The sequence below is a fragment of the Cylas formicarius genome, unplaced genomic scaffold, assembly GCF_029955315.1.
Source record: "Cylas formicarius isolate icCylForm1 unplaced genomic scaffold, icCylForm1.1 PGA_scaffold_9__14_contigs__length_23061073, whole genome shotgun sequence".
Lineage (NCBI taxonomy): Eukaryota > Metazoa > Arthropoda > Insecta > Coleoptera > Brentidae > Cylas > Cylas formicarius.
This window is the reverse complement of record NW_026844365.1, coordinates 17,094,507-17,111,421: the sequence shown is the minus strand read 5'-3', so window position 1 is coordinate 17,111,421 and position 16,915 is coordinate 17,094,507. Positions and strand designations below refer to the sequence as shown.

Genomic DNA, 16,915 nt, shown 5'->3' with positions numbered 1-16,915 from the left:
GAATACACTCTGGTTTTACGAAAAGAAATTCGATATATTACAGAATGATATTAACAACTAACAAATGCAAACGTCACTATTTCACCGGGACAAACTGTACGAGCCTTTTAATTTTCCTTAGTAGGGCTTCGACGAATCCTTTATCCGACTCCGATCGATCCTGAAAGTTCAAAAGTCACAATTCTTCTTAGACCTTCAAAGCACTTACCTGGGCGGTTTCCAAAAGCTGCTTGCTGAAGCTGTCGTTAAATAGCGACACCAAACCCTGCTTCAAGTTGCTGATGGTTTCAGTCGAGACTTTCCACGTTGTCTCTAGGGATGACGCTAACGAAGCTAAAATTGGACTTAAAATGTATAGGATAAAATTATTTGCTGGCGCTGATCAATCAATCAAAAGGCTCTAAACAATTGTATAGGGTGGTCCATAATGAATGTGCGAAAAATATTGGATTACATTCTATTTTGTCATATATGTAGAGAGCGATAGATACACCTTACAATCTCGCTATTTTCTTGTTGTGCCGTAAGTTAAAAAGGTGTGCTATATTTATACCGTCTTCAAAATATCTAAAAACCAATTGAATTAATTGAAAATATGCGTTAGTAAATGTCACTCAAATTCTGAGGAAACGTTTGTGACATAGCATTGTTGCGGAAGAATCAATGTACACTTTACACATACTTTTTACTTAGGAATCATCACTCTATCATAAGCTTTAAAAAAATTAATAGAAGGGTATAACTAATGGAATGGCGTGATTATAGGCCCTCTACATATTATGTGAAAAAATAGTACAGTGAAAACTCCCTATAGCGAAACTGTATAACATAAAACTCTGTATTACAAACAAAATTTGTTGTACTTTTAGGTCTCCATACAACGCTATGTATTAATCCACTCTGTATAACGAATTTCTCACTCTCTATACCGAAAGAAAAAAGGGCACATCAGGCAACAAAGTAAGGAATGTAGGCCGACTTACTTACTTACCTGCTCAGAATTCAATTCAATATTCAGTTAAACTGCTAGAGAAATTTTTTATGTATCATGGGGAAGATGCCCCTCTCGAAGAAGAAAATGACCGATGATTTGAAATATTAAATGTAGTTCTTAAATATTTATATAAAATGTCCCTAAGTAGATGTTAAAATATGTATATAAAATAATTAAATATTACAGAACACATAACACTATAACTAAAGCAGTCCCCTCAATTTCGCTATATAGAGTTTCGACTGTATTTGCTATGTCGAAACACTCTAGAATCAAAGTTTTGGGTAGATTTCAAAAACTGCTTGAGCCATAGAGAAATAAAAATTCCGAGAACTAAACTTTATGTTATGTTAGTAGCAAGGCATATTTGGCTCAAAATATCATTATTTTCACGAGTGTCGATACAAAAAATGTCACCATTTCCAACTTATTGGGAAAAGTAAAAAATATTTTAAAGAACATGTTTATTATGATCTGCTTTCTTTATGATATTAAAAATGGACCTTGATACAGTGAATTAATGCAAAGTCTAACTAACCAAAACTATTTTTTCTGAATTTTTTAATGAAACACCATATTTAACTGCTTGATCGTGTTCAGCTGCCCTTCTACGACATTTGTCAAGAGATTAGTTACATCATTAAAGACGACGACTTACCGTCAACACTAATACTCGTATTGGAATGGATATACGCCTTTGGCTTGGGAATAGCCCGCAGCATATAGTAATCCAAATGAGCCCACACCAAGTACAAAGCGTTCTCGATAATAAACGCGCAATACTCCATCTCTTGCTTCTTCTTCTCCAACCGGTCCGCCACTATCTCGTACGCCTTCTCCCGCTTTATGGCCAAATCGCACAAGTCCAAGGAATCGCCGATGAAAGGCTTGAGGTCCACCGAATTCATGTCCTTAACCTCATTAATTTTTCTACTCAATAAATCGAAAGTCACTTTCTCCTGATGCTGATAGTTCACTGCACTTATGAGATGCTGCACGACCACGCCCAAACTGGATTCTTGTTCGCTCCCGTTCCCGACAAATTTGTTTTGTTGCGTGTTCAGCAGTGGATCGCTAAGCGTTGGCAGAAATACCACGCCCACACCGCCGTGCTCTATATCGTGATTCGCCACTATATTTCTGGCGTAGCACAGCAAATTGGCGGCGACTTGCATGGCGTGAAGTAACCTCTCCGATGTTTGGAACGAATTTTTGTCATTATTGGAATGACTGAGTAACTTCCGTACATTGTCGTCCGACAAAATAAACTTGGTCAACAAAGCGAGCATCAGTCTCTGTATACGATAAAGATGTGCTCTGTTGCCCTGCACAATGTTGGGATTCTCCAGCACGTTGATCAAGTCGTTGTTCGCCGTTCTCGATATTACGGACGTCAGCAACGCTAGTTCCTTCAGACACATGGGCGACAGTTCCGTGTGGCCAGATCTGAGCACGAGCTCCACCACGTCCAAGTGGCTCAATAAAAAGTACATAACTTGGGCTACGGCGGATTGATTCTCGGTTCCTAACGTGGTGAGGATCGCGTTGCAGACGTTCAACGTTGGCATCCAGATTTGGAGGTACTGCTGCTCGACGCTGGGCAGAAAATCTTCCAGAAGCTCCTCCTCGCCTTGCCAGTGCTTGGATACCTCCGGGTGGTAACCGAACACCGTCATATTGCTGAACACGCCCAACAACTTTTGCTCCAACAAAAATTCCGCGCCCATTCTTGACCCCGCCAGCCTCGCCACGAGCAATATTTTGGCCAGATAAAGGTACAGGGGTTTCATCGTCTCCGCGTGCGGCTCGAGCGTGATTTTTAAATCTTGATCGCTATCCAGCAAACTTTGAATGATATGCTTTAAATATCCCCTACTGGAGAGGTAGATTATCCAATTGACGTTACCCGATAGGGTTATCAGGTGGCTGTATGCTGACATGGCGAGTATTTTGCAAATCTCTTGACCTCCTATACAGTCGTGGCAAAGGACCTCGACGAGTTTCTCCGGGAACGCCGACAGTATGTCCGCCGACATTTTGAGTTGGTTATCCTTGTCTCTCGCGCTGTACCGGGAGCTGTCCAACCTGCTGACGTAGAGACTGCCGTCGAGGTTTATCTCGTCGTGGTGCGGTTCGACGTTGACGATTTGCAGCAGCGTCACGAGGGCCGCGTACAAATTGATGCGCAACTCGCCGTCGATGACATCCGAAACTATAATCCACCGCACCAAGTCCAACATGATGTTCTTGACGGAGCTGAAGTAGTAGGTGAAGATGTTGAAACTGCTATCAATGTCGGTCTTGATTTTTTTGAACTTCCGCTCGCGGAAGTAGCAACGCTTCATGTTATCCACCATGAGCAGCACGGCTCCGGATACGTACCGCACCACGTCCGGCAGCAGGTCGGTTTTGGTGACCCGTTTCAAAAGACTCAGCGCCAAGCTCAGCGTCACGATCTGCTGCTCGTTGGTGGTGACGACCTCCGGCGGGATGCGGGTGACGAGAATTTCCGCCACCTGCCTCCACGCGTCCGCCAAGTCGACCAACGCGGAACTGTACTCCGCTTGTTTGTTCAGGTTCAAAGCGTACTTCAAAACTTTCGGAATTTCCTGATTTATGGCCTGGATTTGGCCGATCGCGGCAGTGCCTTGAAGGTTCTTTAGCTCGTCATACAAAATCTGATGAAGCTTCTTCAAATCGATCAATTTTGGCGGTCCTTTCCTCCGACAACCGTTTAGGATTTGGTTTAACGCGTTGTTGTCGAAGAACTCCCACGCGGGCGCCTCTACCGACGGCCCTTTGAACTCTAAATGTTTAATGAGATTGGTCATGAAATTTTCCAGCTTAATATCGTTCGTGGTGATGATCCGGCTTTCGAGCAGACTTTTCTGGATCAGGGAAAACATGTCGTCCGCTCCCGCGCCCTCGCGCGGTACGTTCGTCAAAAACCCCATCAGGTGCTTCAAATACGTAATCTGTTTCGTCTGGCTGCACACCTTCAGTTCGATCGCTAACGTCTTCAGCAGCCACGCGATCTGCCTGGACTCGTGCACCCCTTTCGGCAGATTCTTTTCGCACGCCGTCAAATGATCGCGGAAGAAGCTCTTGTTTAATCGGACGAACCTTAAAACGGGCCCGCTAGTTTTCACGTTGGTCGCCAGCAGATAGAGAAGATGGTACGCGGACTCTAAGAGATCCGGGGGCGGGGCCTCCGCGAACTCGTTAACTGCCGAATCTAACAGGGAGAGCAGGGAATGCAAGCACGTCCGGGGAAAATCCATCACGCCCGGATACTGAAACTCCGTTTTCGATACGTCCCGCTTGAGATCGAAGCCCATGAGGAAGTGAGTTAAGTTAGGCGCACCGTAGCCCAGGCACTGCTTTAGCAACTTAAGGGTCTCCTTCTTGGAGTTAACTATCGTCTCCGCGTCGTCACCGACCGCGTCCAGGCACTCGAAAAATCCACTTTTGAGGACCTTTTGCGAATCCTCGAGCGACAACAAAATATTCATGAACTGATTGTGACCGACGGGCGATGACGTGATGTGACACAAAATCTTGACTGCCACGTAGGCGTGTTTCGGCAAGTACAGCTGATACGTCACGTACTTGGCGATGTTAATACAATGATCCGGTTTGCCGCTACGCCGGTTCAAAGTCAACAATAGCTTGTTGATGCTGGTCAACACCAATGAGGCGGACGATATCGCCAACACGCTGAATATTTTCGGTTGCAGCGCGAGCGCCCTATGGACGATGTTGAGGCACGCGAGGGTGCAATCCTTGACCCGCTCTTGACCTTTGAAAGATACGTAGGAGTCGAAAAAACGATTCCCGTCATCGATAACGTCCAGTATGACGCTCAGCGTTTCGGTTTTGTTATTTAATTGCACCATCAGGTGATAGCCCGGCGGCGAATTAAACTCCACCCCCGAACTCGTCGGAAAATCGGACACTTTCGGGTCGTATTGATTCAAGAACTTCTCGAAAAGCTTCAGGCATAGTAACGCGACGTCCCACTTCTCCGCCGCGTCTCTATATGACCTGGAATGGTACTTTAGAAACACCGAGTTGACGATGAACGAGAGATACGGGTCAAAGCCAGGTTTCCTGGGACCGGCGCCCAAAGTTCTCGGTATGCCGAAGTTCGTCAGCGTGTCGATGAGCTGCAGCAGCGCTCTGGTCAGCGGATATTCTTCCATACGCGACTCTATCTCCTCCAATTCGGTCTCGATACCTCTGGGAGCGTAACTGGACGTGGTGGGAATCGTGACGAGTATTTGAGAAGCTTCGAGGTTCTCCCACATTTGGGTGGCGTTCTCGGTACTCTTGGACAAAGCAGCCAAGGTCAACAGTAAGTCGGCTTTGAGGGGAATCGGCACGGAACAGCTGACGAGGCCCAGAAGTATGGTCAGAGGTGACCAGCCCGGATGTTCGCACATGGCTAGGCGCGAGAAGTCATCATGCTGGGCTACAGTTCTTATTAAGAGCAATACCGCGTGTAAGCCTGAAATATTTCAAATAACTTAGACAGTTTCTTAATATATGCGCGAACTCCCTTAGTTATAACTAAACTTCGCCTCTGGCGTTTTCTGAACACAAATTATACAGGATTTTATTGAAATGACATCAGAATTTAAAATAAATAAATAAAAAATCTGGAAACCACCCCAATGCCGAGTCGGTACAAATAACGTCAGTATCTAAGGAAAATTTTCAATAATTATAAATTTAGGTGGCACATCTTCAAGTGCAAGGAGTAGATTTCCCGCTGCCTGCTTTCCCTTAGCCGGAAACAACGAAAAGAACTAACGACTTATCTCAAAAAAAGATGTACCTGTATATAGGCCCAGAATTCTAGCTGAGTTAGAAATTTTGAACGGATGTTAGTTATCAATCCAAAAATTAAAATCTTTGTTATTTATGAACTGAGTTCTATGGGTACCAAAGACCGGCAATTGTGTCTGGGTAATATTTAGTTTTTTCACCATCAGGAATAATTTAATTGTTAGTCATCTGCAGACTGATAAGAATTGCAGAAGTTTAAACAAAAAATGAAAAATGGGCTATATAAACTGAAAAAATTAGGCGCCTTGGGGAAATCCCCTATCAAGTAATTCAACCTCCCCCACTGCGTTCTAGATTTAAGGTAAGACTTAAGAAGGTTAATGCTGTCCTTACATACACCGAGGTATTTGAGCATTTAAAAAAAAATTAAACCTTATTCCCAAACTTGCTTAAACAATAATTGTGACACTACCTTCTAGTTCTTGAGGAGATACTCCTTTGTGATAACCAGGTCTATTTCTGTATACGGTGTCTGCCTGCGGTGGCGCTTCTTGTCTCAGGTTAATGTAATATTGTGAAAAGGATAAAAAGAAGTGGTCCCAATTCAATGTCGGACTCAAATGCACCTGTTTCAACATGTTGAAACAGTGCCGAGCGGTTTGAGGCGACGACGATAGACCGCTCAACATTTTAATAAATGGCACGAATAGGGTCGAGGGAAGCATTTCCCCTGAAAGGAAACTTATGATGGTCACAAAAACCAACTCCCTTATTCACCTTAATATTTAAAGTAAATTAAATAAATGCTTACCTGCCAATCTTATAAACTTAAATAATGACACAGATCTTTGAGGAACTCTAATATTAGTTGTCTGGTTGGGATTGATTTCCATTGGGCTCCAGTAACTGGACATGTAATCATTTTCCAAAATATTGTTAGAATACAACTTTCCTATGCTGAGTAACAGATACTCAAAGTAACGTGGCAAAGTCGCTGGTGCCTCTAAGCCCTCGCGAATATAGACTTGCATCGTTCTAGCAATTTCATTTGCCCTCATTCTCAAGTCCTTCACTTTAGGATACATGTACACCAGAAAGTCTGTGAGTAGGGTGTGAATTCGTTTGTACAAAAATTGTTCTTTGAATAATGTGCTGTTTTCCAAAAAAATATTATGCAAAAATGTAAAAACATTCATTTCTATAGAGGCATCAATTAAAATTTCTTCCTTATTTATAGCTTCCTGGAACATATAATTTTGAGGTACAACATGCAACGATGCAACGCACACTGATAAGCCAAATGTTGAAATGGCCTGGAGGCCTGAAAAAGATAATACATTAATGTCAACTTTATTTCATACATCATCAAGCAGAATACCTTCACTAACCCAATTGGGTTTTCCTGGTAAAATTTCATTAATAATGGCGGATATGTAACTAGGATCAGATAAAACGGGCAATGATTGAACAATTTCTTCACCATCTTCTCTAGTGTGAAGAATACTTAAATCAAGGGCAGACAACAGCCCCATCTGTAGGTACAAGTTTACATCATCAATAACACCAGATGATTCTTCTTCTAATTTGACTTCACGTAAATAGCTAATGAGAGCTAATGTGGGCTCTTTCGGCAACCCCCGCTGGGATGCCCAAGAAAAAACAATGTCTGCCAAGATGTTTCTTATATCATTAAATAAATCTGTTACTTGTCTTCTGTGCTTAGGCCCACCCAGAGCCAAGTTTTGCTGCAACTTTTCAAACTCTTTACTAAGGTCTAATGTCCTCAATAGTTCAAAAATTCTATTAAATAGACCTCCTTCTAATAACTGGTCAGTGTAATTGGTTATAAAGAGAGCTAGTTCAGGGTCAATATTCACACTCCATTGTATACCAGTCCTGGCCTGCACTAAATATAGTAAGCTGGTTAACAGTGCTTTACGCCCATCGTAATACAATAAAACTGCTACCAACCCTCTGGGCAAACCTGGGTAGTAAGGCATCTGAATTTGCGCTGTGCACAGCAAATCTAAAGCTATGAACTCATTGATATCAAACATATCTGACAATATAACCGTTTCTTGGAATAATTCTTTTGATAAAATCTGATGACCTATACCTCGAACAATAATACCCTCAACCATGCCTTTCTTAAGTTCTTCACGATTTTTGGCATTTTTTGGCTAAAACTGGCAGGTTACTAAACCTCGAAGTTAATAATAATGGAATACTCACAGGATTTTGTAACAAGCCAAAAAAACTTTGCTTATGCTTCTTGAGAATATTTTCAAAATCAGCCGGGGGTAGATCTGCCTGCGTTTGGTTCAAATATTTCCAAACGACACCTTTTAGCTCTTTATAAGAATTCCATAAGTCATCGGCACCGCTTAATGACATTATTTTGCCTTAATTATATGAGAAATTAAAATATACATAAACACAACCGGCCAAAACTAATTGACGGTTATAAAACCATAGATAAATATAACATTCTTGAAGAGAAAAACTAACCTTCGCACAGAATACTTCTTCTTTTATTCTTACTTTAACAACGCTAGGCACGCTTACCAAGGTCATTAGTTCTTCACCAGCATCCATTAAAGATTTTTTTTTATTTCAGTCTGAATTGATATTAAATAAACAGCTCCTCCAACTGCGACCGCGAGTCATCTGACATTCATTGAATAACATCAGGTTTTACACCAATAATAAGATACAATAATAATATAAACGTAGACTTTTTTAGGCGAATCCTCGACGTGTGTAATGGGCGAGTGTCCCTAACCGTTTGCACAACGTGTCAAAATAACAACAACAGGGAACAAAAAGGGGGAAACCCCGTACACATTATTCCAATTCCATATAGGGTTTTAACAAAGACGGTATCAATAGAAAGACTTTTACTGATAAGAAAAAATATTTTTGGGATAAATAATGGCCTTCAGATGTTAAGTAGAAATTTGCGATAACTTTCATTTTTCTAGGAGGTTTGAAAGTTTCATGACATCTTGCATTCGGCATAATATCTAATATTAATTGGTATTTGCACAGTGCATATACATGCATTATAGTAAACTTCCTAAAAATTAGTCATTAATAATGTATGTAATGCTCCAGATGTTGTACAATATAATATGAAGGTGTTTTGTTTTGACATAGCATTATTTTATGTCCAATAGTTCTCCTTAAAATAAAAATATTTTTACAATAACAATTATGCAGAGAAGTCGCTCGTGATGTGAACATACCTAAGCATAAGCATATTCAAAGTATTATTGAAAGTTTATTTCTAAGTTTTCATAATATATTTAAAAAATTGAGATTTCATGGTGTATATAAGTTCATAAGAAGTTTTCTTAAAATTTTATTTTAAATATCTATTCACATTGAGTTAGGCAACACTCAGTATACTGGCAGGTGTTATATATATGAACCGCAAAAATGTATTATTTTGTTTGCTCCATATGGCTCACTTCACTTCGCTTAGATAAGACTTGTTCCATTTTGTCTGCTCAGTATTACCTAATTCCAGACCCATATTCGGTTCACCATGAAGTATTTTTATTTTTACTTTCGGCCTCTAGCAATTTTTGGAAAACTTGTGGGGAGCTTTCCCATTCAGAATGCATTTTCCTCGGATCCGTGTCAACTCAAGTACAGTATCTTCAGTGTCAGTTTTATCTATTGCATGGCATTTCAAATCGGTCTCACCTTTACGTTGTACTACGTATCGGGATTCCATTTTCAAGTGGACAATTTCGACTTGAAGTTTGTGTGGCTGCTGGTAACATTTATGATCATCCGCTCGATTGTGGCGTTTAGCCTAAATCTGCTGGTACAAGGGAAAAGAATGCCCAAGCTGATTCAGTTGCTTCATATCTTTGATAAACGGGCAGAAGATGTGTTAATATTTAAAATTCGATCGCCCCTCGTGCAGATACTTAAGGAATCCGTATTGCCAGTGACGGTAGGCACATTTCTCCTGCTGGGATATGGAATCGAAGCCAGAGAAGTGGCGAGAAAAATATATCCGTTTGACGTATACTACGAGAAAAAATTTGGAGCCGACACTGTGTTTGGAATGTTGGCGGTTTGGCACATGATTCCATTCGCGTACTATCTCTTTTTGGCTACGAAAATATATTCCGGGTTTCATCATATCAATCGCACCCTCGTCAAGAAATCGTATTTCGGAGACTACACCCTATGTGCGCAAAAATTTAACAGTTTGGTAATGGAGAAGGAGCTGAGCAGCTTTCGATGCCTGCACAATTTGTTGTCCGAGGCAACCGCGGAGCTGGGCAAGTGTTTCGGATCTTTTATAAGCTTGGAAAAAATGTTTATTATCGGAGCGGTGGTGATTAATCTGACGGCTTTCTTGTACGAAATGCCGCGAGAGAAACATTTGCTGTTTTTAACTTCTATAAACATCTTTATCTCGGCCATGGCTACCATAGTTTCTCACAACATAAAAAGCAAAGTAAGTATTTTTTGCAATAATTCTTTATATAAGATATGTTAAAAGTTATTTGAATATTTTTTCAGACCATATTATTAAATCATTTAGTCTTGTACACCCAGGGCCCTTTTACCTTGAACTATCAGAAGTATACAGAAGTTCTATTTTAGTATGCATTATGCGCAGTTATAGTATAATATACGAGATGTCAGTTTTTTAATGTTATATGGTGGTAAATGGCCGTTCCAGTCTATTCTAGTCTATGGTTTGTGTGCCTCTTCGTTTCACATCTACATCTCAAAAGCAGTAATTGTTTTGGGCCGTGTTTTTGTTACTGTCCACACTTCCATACCATATACCTGTATATTGAGCAATATAATATTTTAAAAGTATACGTTATTCTAAAGTACTTTTGGGCCTTAGATTTTTTAAATATTTTTTATGAGTTGTGAGACAAGGTGTGTTTTTTTTATACTTCTGTTATTTAAAAACAAGCAATTTATGAAAAAAGCAGTGGCGCATCACTAAAATACCTATCTACGATTGTGGATTACATTTTAATAATTTGTTTAGTTTGACTATTTTCCTATCTAGTGTTCCGAAAATATATTTTAAATGTTGAACACTCTGCATCCCGTAATCTATAATATATATTTTTTAATTTTAAACATACTTCTTGTACCGAAAGTCCCGCAACAATACCGGAGATAAAAAAATTGAATAAATTTGAAATTTTACATATAAAATAATTGAATAGAACTTCCGGCTTTATAATAATTGGAAAATATTGACAATTGGTTGGTTTGTATCTAGTATGCGGAGTATTTATAGTAGTTTAAAGAATTTTATTTTACAAGAGCAGATCAAATTGACGTGTTGCTTATTTCCGGCGAGTAGTACTTGGTTGGAGCATCAATTGAAAAATCAAAATCATCAACAATTAAAAACAATTATATTGTAAATGAAATGTCACGAAAGTGCAAGAAAAATGTTGAAAAAATATGGTTTCAATTCAATGTCAAATACATCAACATCTGTAAGAAGCTGACTTTCATGACAGGCTTGGACTAAATGTTTGAGTTGGGGTTTTAAGCGATCGGTTTATTGGAGCAATTTTTTCGCAATTCTCTGCCTTTTGTTGGAAATTTACCTCTTTATTTCCTAGATATTAATAGACATCTAGATGAAAATCCAGAGGAGAACTGGATTAGACTTTTTACTGGTAGCCGCATTCAAAAAAAGAACTATATAACGCCACCTGAGGACGATCTGATAAATCAAATTAATGAGGTCATAAGAGTAATCACTCGCTAATATGTAGTATGTGTTTTCATTTATTATCTCGTCAGTCAGTTGGAGATTGTTTTTATGTTATTATTTGTTACTCTCAATGTTTGTTTCGATTGTTTTTTATTCCAAATTGAACAGAGAATAATAAAAACAAGACTTTTGGAAGTTTTTGCGGACAACTGTTACAGCGAAAGTATGTTTTTTTTGCACGTTTATCAAATGGTATTCTATAAAAAAAATACTGTTATCTTTTAATTTTTCGGTTTTTTTGATTTTTCCTTTTTTACATGGACTGAGGAAAAACTATATATTGAATTTTTTTAACCCAAAACTATTAGAGCTATCGAAAAAAGTTAAAGAACATTTCCTACTTGGATTTACCCGTAAAATATATAAAAGTAGAAAAATATACAGGGTGTTTCATTGAAAACAAAGGCCAAATGGGAACTGCTATTCAATTGCTTTTTATGTGAAGGTGTTTAGTTATATAAAATTTCTAAATGCAAATTTATACATTTTTTTACAGAGCTAGTAATTTCATTGACACTCGGTATATAGAGTACGTTTGAGAGTTCCAGTTCCAGTAGAGAACTCTGCAACTCACACATCCCTTTATCAATTGTAAATAGACTAGTTGTTTCCCGAAATACATTAAGGGGCCATTAAAACAACACAAAAATCGCATTAGCCAGGCATATGGCCACTCGAACCATTCCTTACATTTCCAAACCTCCCCGTTCCAAATCAGTGCTTTCGCGGTTTTCACTGCCGACAACAAAAATGACGTTTTACAGATATTTCCGTTTCGTTGCGTTGTTCGGTAATATCTGCGGGTGTTTGCCGCTGCAAAACGTCTTGAATTCCGATCCGTTTATGCTGAAGTACAAAATATGCAGTTTTCCGGTCTTTTATAGCTTGTTCATTTACTGTTCGTGTTTTTCGTTGATATTTTTCGCATCGCCGTTCCATTTGGACTATTCGACGGACACCGAGGAGATAATATTAAAATACGTTATGGGTTTGATGGTCGTACGATCGCTAGTGTCATTTATTCTTTGCCTGGTCTACACCAGGTACGCTCCCAAACTGATACAGCTAATAGAAACGTTCGACAGGCTAAGAGATAACAACGTTCCTCAGCGTTCCTCGTGTAAAAAGGTCTTGAGCCATGTCGTTTTGCCCATTACTCTCACGTCCGTAGCTGCGTTCATGTACGCTTCCATCTCACGCGCACTAGCCAATGAAATCTACCCTTACGTACTTTCGGACGGTGGCGGCATTTCCTTTGGTTTGATATGCTCTTGGGTGATAATTCCTCCGTTGAGTTGTATACTGTTTGCCTTCAAAATCGCGGTGGGATTTCACCAGATCAACAAAACCCTAATAGAAAACGGATTCGGCGGTAACTATTTCTGTCGCCACACGCCGATGATGTTCGAGGAGGACATGCTGGCGAGGATGAGGATTCTTCACAACTTGTTGTCGGAAGCCAGACATTCCCTGCGAAACTGTTACGGCACGTTTATCGCTTTTAACCGGGTGTTTATTGTGTGCGTGTACGTGGTTAACATAAGCGCCTACTTTTACGCAACCCATAATTCAGTTGCTTTGCTTCTGGCGACTGTCGTCGATACCATATACATCTGGATTATGATTGGAACTGGTCACGCCATAAAACACAAGGTACGTCGAGGTTTCGGATGTCACTGTCATTTTGCTGTTGAGGTTTGTACATCGTCAACATCTCTCCACCCTTCCAATTCAACGCTATAACGATGGAAGGAATAAACTATCCAGTAAGAAAAAACGGTATAATGGCTTATAAGCACCCAATCTTTATCAAAAATAAATAAATATTAAAAATTAAGCACAACCAAATGAATATTTTTATTATCATGTAGGCTTTGCGAAGGTATTCCGTCTTTTGCTTTTTTATTGTCTTGGCTAATTCCAATTCCTCGTTCATTCTTTGCACCCAACTGATCTTCGGCAGCCGCTCATATTTTACAAAAGCAGATCAAATTGACGTGTTGCTTATTTACGGCGAGTAGTACTACTATGCATATAATATACTATACTACTCATAAACTCACACTTCAAATGACTGCATCCATTTAAGCAGGGCCTTTGTTGGTGTCCGAACCCCCGCCATCTTCCTGATTCTAATGGACGGGTTCCAGGGTTCATTAATGGTGCTTCCTAAGTATGTCAGTTTAATAACTTTGTGTTTAATTTATGTTTAGTTTTGTGTGAGGTGGAGTTTCACACAACTGTTTGTCAGTATTAGCGTATCCTCAGCATATCCAAATGTAGATTGAAAATTAGCATTGATTTGCACAACCTTTCATTGTCGTAACTTTGATCAAAAACGTTCTCAAAGTCCCTTGCGATCAACAGTGTCTCGCTAGCTCAGATTGCATATTTTTGTGTACGTCATACATCCTCTTTGTCAGGCACATTGCCATATAACCTAACTATTATACTTCGTTCGACTGTGGCCCCAAGATAGTAACACGGGCAAAAATGATACGCCCTTTCGTTACCAGAGACCTGCTAGAATGTCAACTATGAGATTTACTAAAAACAATCTACCAAAGCTTGATGTCATTTTCTTCGTCACTAGAACTCCATTTCCTATAAAACGTTTTTTTCCAGGCCGCCAAGGTGACGCGTCTATTTCAAGGAATTCCTTTGTCTTCATTGAGCGAGAAAAGCAAGGCTGAGGTGAGAAAATTCTTTTACATTACATACATCTCAGTCAGTAATCATTCTTAAAGATTTATTACTACAGACACCAATCCCACTTTAGCTTTCGGACTTTCGCATGCGCAGTTATATATTTACAATTATCACGAGTAAGCTAGAAAGCCAAAGTAGGACTGATGTTAGAAAAAAGTTGATACACACATCTAAGGTTACCACTAAAACATTGTTCTTATAGATACAAATGTGGTTGTTGCAACTAGCTGTGGATCCGGTTGAAGTGTCAGCAGCGGGCTTTTTTGTCTTGGACAAAAGTCAAACCATTGAGGTAAGTGAGAAATGAATATATAAAGGAAACAGTTTATACCGGGTCACACAAAAAAGTGCGAACACTGTAACTTTTAAACGGCTTGAGTTTAGCGATTTGAAATCTGGAAGGGTCAATATAGGCCGAATGTTTGAGCGGAAAGGCAGTAACTTTCGAATTTTTAATGGTACAACATATTTTTTTCCATTTTCGGATTCAGGCGATCATTCTACGTAGGATAGGACGGTTTTTGTGTCTAGGAGGCTGTGACCATCATAAATACTATTTACTGGGTCACCTGATCATGGGAAAAATTGTAAATGAAACTTTACTTGTCTAATGGCAAATAGCATTTAATGTAAACACTATTAGTTTTTAGGATAACCTAGTTTTTTTAAATAGCACCCTAGTGGGAACAAAAACTATTTAAAACTGGTACTTTTTTTGCAACATTTTGACACCAAAACTTTCAAAATCAGTTAAAAAATAAGCTCACAGGAAGGAAAAAAAACATATAACATTTTTATGAAAACAAAATATTACTTAGGTGGCTCATCATCATGATTGAAAATTCTGACAGTTGGTGCATTTTTATCTGATTATCGATTTGGATAATCATGGAAAACATTAATCAATTTACAAATGGAGAAAAAGTTGATATGTTTCTGATATACGGGGAATGCAGAAAAAGCTTGACAGGACGTCGCCTTCCTGCACATGCTTTCTTTAGAAAGCTGGAATTGAAAATTAGAAATCTAAATATATACTATATTTAATTTTATTACATTATTTATTAGGCAAGTGGTAAATCTGGTTTTGACGTTATATTTCTTGAGAACTTAAGTATGTTCAGTGATGTTTTGAATGTAAAGAAGGACAATAGTGGCAAGTTTGGGATTGCTTTCGGCTTCATTGCCATTGGAACGTTGTGGTGAAGTGTATTTTATGATGAAACGCTTAATATCTTTAATGTGTAAATTATTAGTCCAAAAATCTCTCAACATTTTCCATCCGTCAAAGACAAAATTCCATTTGAGATGCCAGGAGCTTACAGCATTCCATGCATATGCGGCAAAGAATACATGGGAGAGACCGGACGAAAAATATTAACTAGGCTCAAAGAACATGAAAGAGCCTCAAGATTAAGACAAATAAACTCATCAGTAGTTACCGAACATAATCACGAAACCGAACATAAAAGTTTATTCGATAAAACTAAAATTCTACCAACGAAAAATCCGAGAGTCTATAGAAATCTATAAACAACCTAACAATCTTAACCGCAACTCAGGCCTTTGCCTGTCACCAATATGGGAATGAGTCATCCGAGATGGTGTTTATGCCTCTCATTTAGCTTCGCCCCCCTGAAACAATATAAAACCAGGTACAGAGTAAAATGCGAGCTAGTTTTAGTCAAGCTCTGAAGAAGCCAACAGGATGGTTGGCGAAACGTTAGCAAGGTCGACTCTACAAAAAGTGATGCAGAAGGAATCCAGAAGATTTATAAAACGTATTACAGTAGCCTGTGGAAGTTTCTTTGAAAAATATCACTATACTATAGCTTACAGGTTGAACCCTCAAAAGGAAACAGCTACCAATAAAAAACAGTTTCTGTGTGCAACTGCTTCCTCGGCGTGAGTGGAACGAACTTTCAGCAATTTTGGTTTTTTACACTCAGATATAAGAAACAGGATGGAGATAGAAAAAGGGGGAAAATTGGTATTTTTGTTCAAACTATACAACGAAAACACAGAAGCATAAAGTATATATTATTATGTTAATTGTCTAATTTTTTCAAAGAGTTTGTGTTTCATTTTTTATTTGTGATATGTTTACTTTGTTCTTTTTGTGTTCGTCTGAATAAAAAACAATTTTAAAAAATAGGAGTTTCATTTAAATCACTTGAATAAAATCAGTCCAACCCTGCCTGGAGTTACCAAATACAAAATAATGTGACATGCATAGTGACAAAAATCAATGAATGACATTATGTCGAAAGTTGCCATCGGAAACACCTGCAAAGGATGCTAAGAATCTGTGGATTAGAGCGGTTTATGGACCAAAAGAAGCGATACCTTAAAAAAACGTACATATGAGAATAAGAGTATCCATTCAATTTTCATTTGCAACTCTTCAAGATTTCCCTGGTCTTTAAAATAAAATTAAAAAATATTTGATTTGGGCGGAAAATTTGAGACAACAATAAATGCCTTCGGCACCCGACGCATGGAAAAGAGTTAAGAAAGTTGGGTTGTGATTGTTTTTGCAAATAGTTAACCACAACCACCACTAGCTTTGTGGAATTAACCGGTCAACTTTTTTTCTATTATACAATGAGCTCGCGTCTTTACTTAGATGGCTGCCTAGGTTATTACAT

General features: G+C 39.0%; 1 protein-coding gene across 1 annotated transcript; it reads right to left on the bottom strand.

Annotated features, from left to right (window-relative positions):
* Positions 1-29: 29 nt before the first annotated feature.
* LOC132707444 (nuclear pore complex protein Nup205) lies at positions 30-8,241 on the bottom strand. The gene is made up of 7 exons (XM_060679310.1): positions 8,015-8,241; positions 7,161-7,962; positions 6,594-7,103; positions 6,255-6,512; positions 1,653-5,501; positions 209-333; positions 30-160 (listed from the first exon to the last, which is right to left on the bottom strand). The coding sequence occupies exons 1-7, from the start codon at positions 8,174-8,176 to the stop codon at positions 77-79; spliced, it is 5,790 nt and encodes a 1,929-aa protein (XP_060535293.1). The 5' UTR covers positions 8,177-8,241; the 3' UTR covers positions 30-76.
* Between the last annotated feature and the right edge of the window lie 8,674 nt (positions 8,242-16,915).

Excerpts from the sequence above, each read along its gene's own strand:
- LOC132707444 (XM_060679310.1), bottom strand. The coding sequence starts at position 8,176 with ATGTCATTAAGCGGTGCCGATGACTTATGGAATTCTTATAAAGAGCTA. Across the intron at positions 6,513-6,593 it reads TAAGTTTATAAGATTGGCAG|GGGAAATGCTTCCCTCGACC; the intron begins GTAAGCATTTAT and ends GTTTCCTTTCAG. Across the intron at positions 161-208 it reads AGCTTTTGGAAACCGCCCAG|GATCGATCGGAGTCGGATAA; the intron begins GTAAGTGCTTTG and ends TTGAACTTTCAG.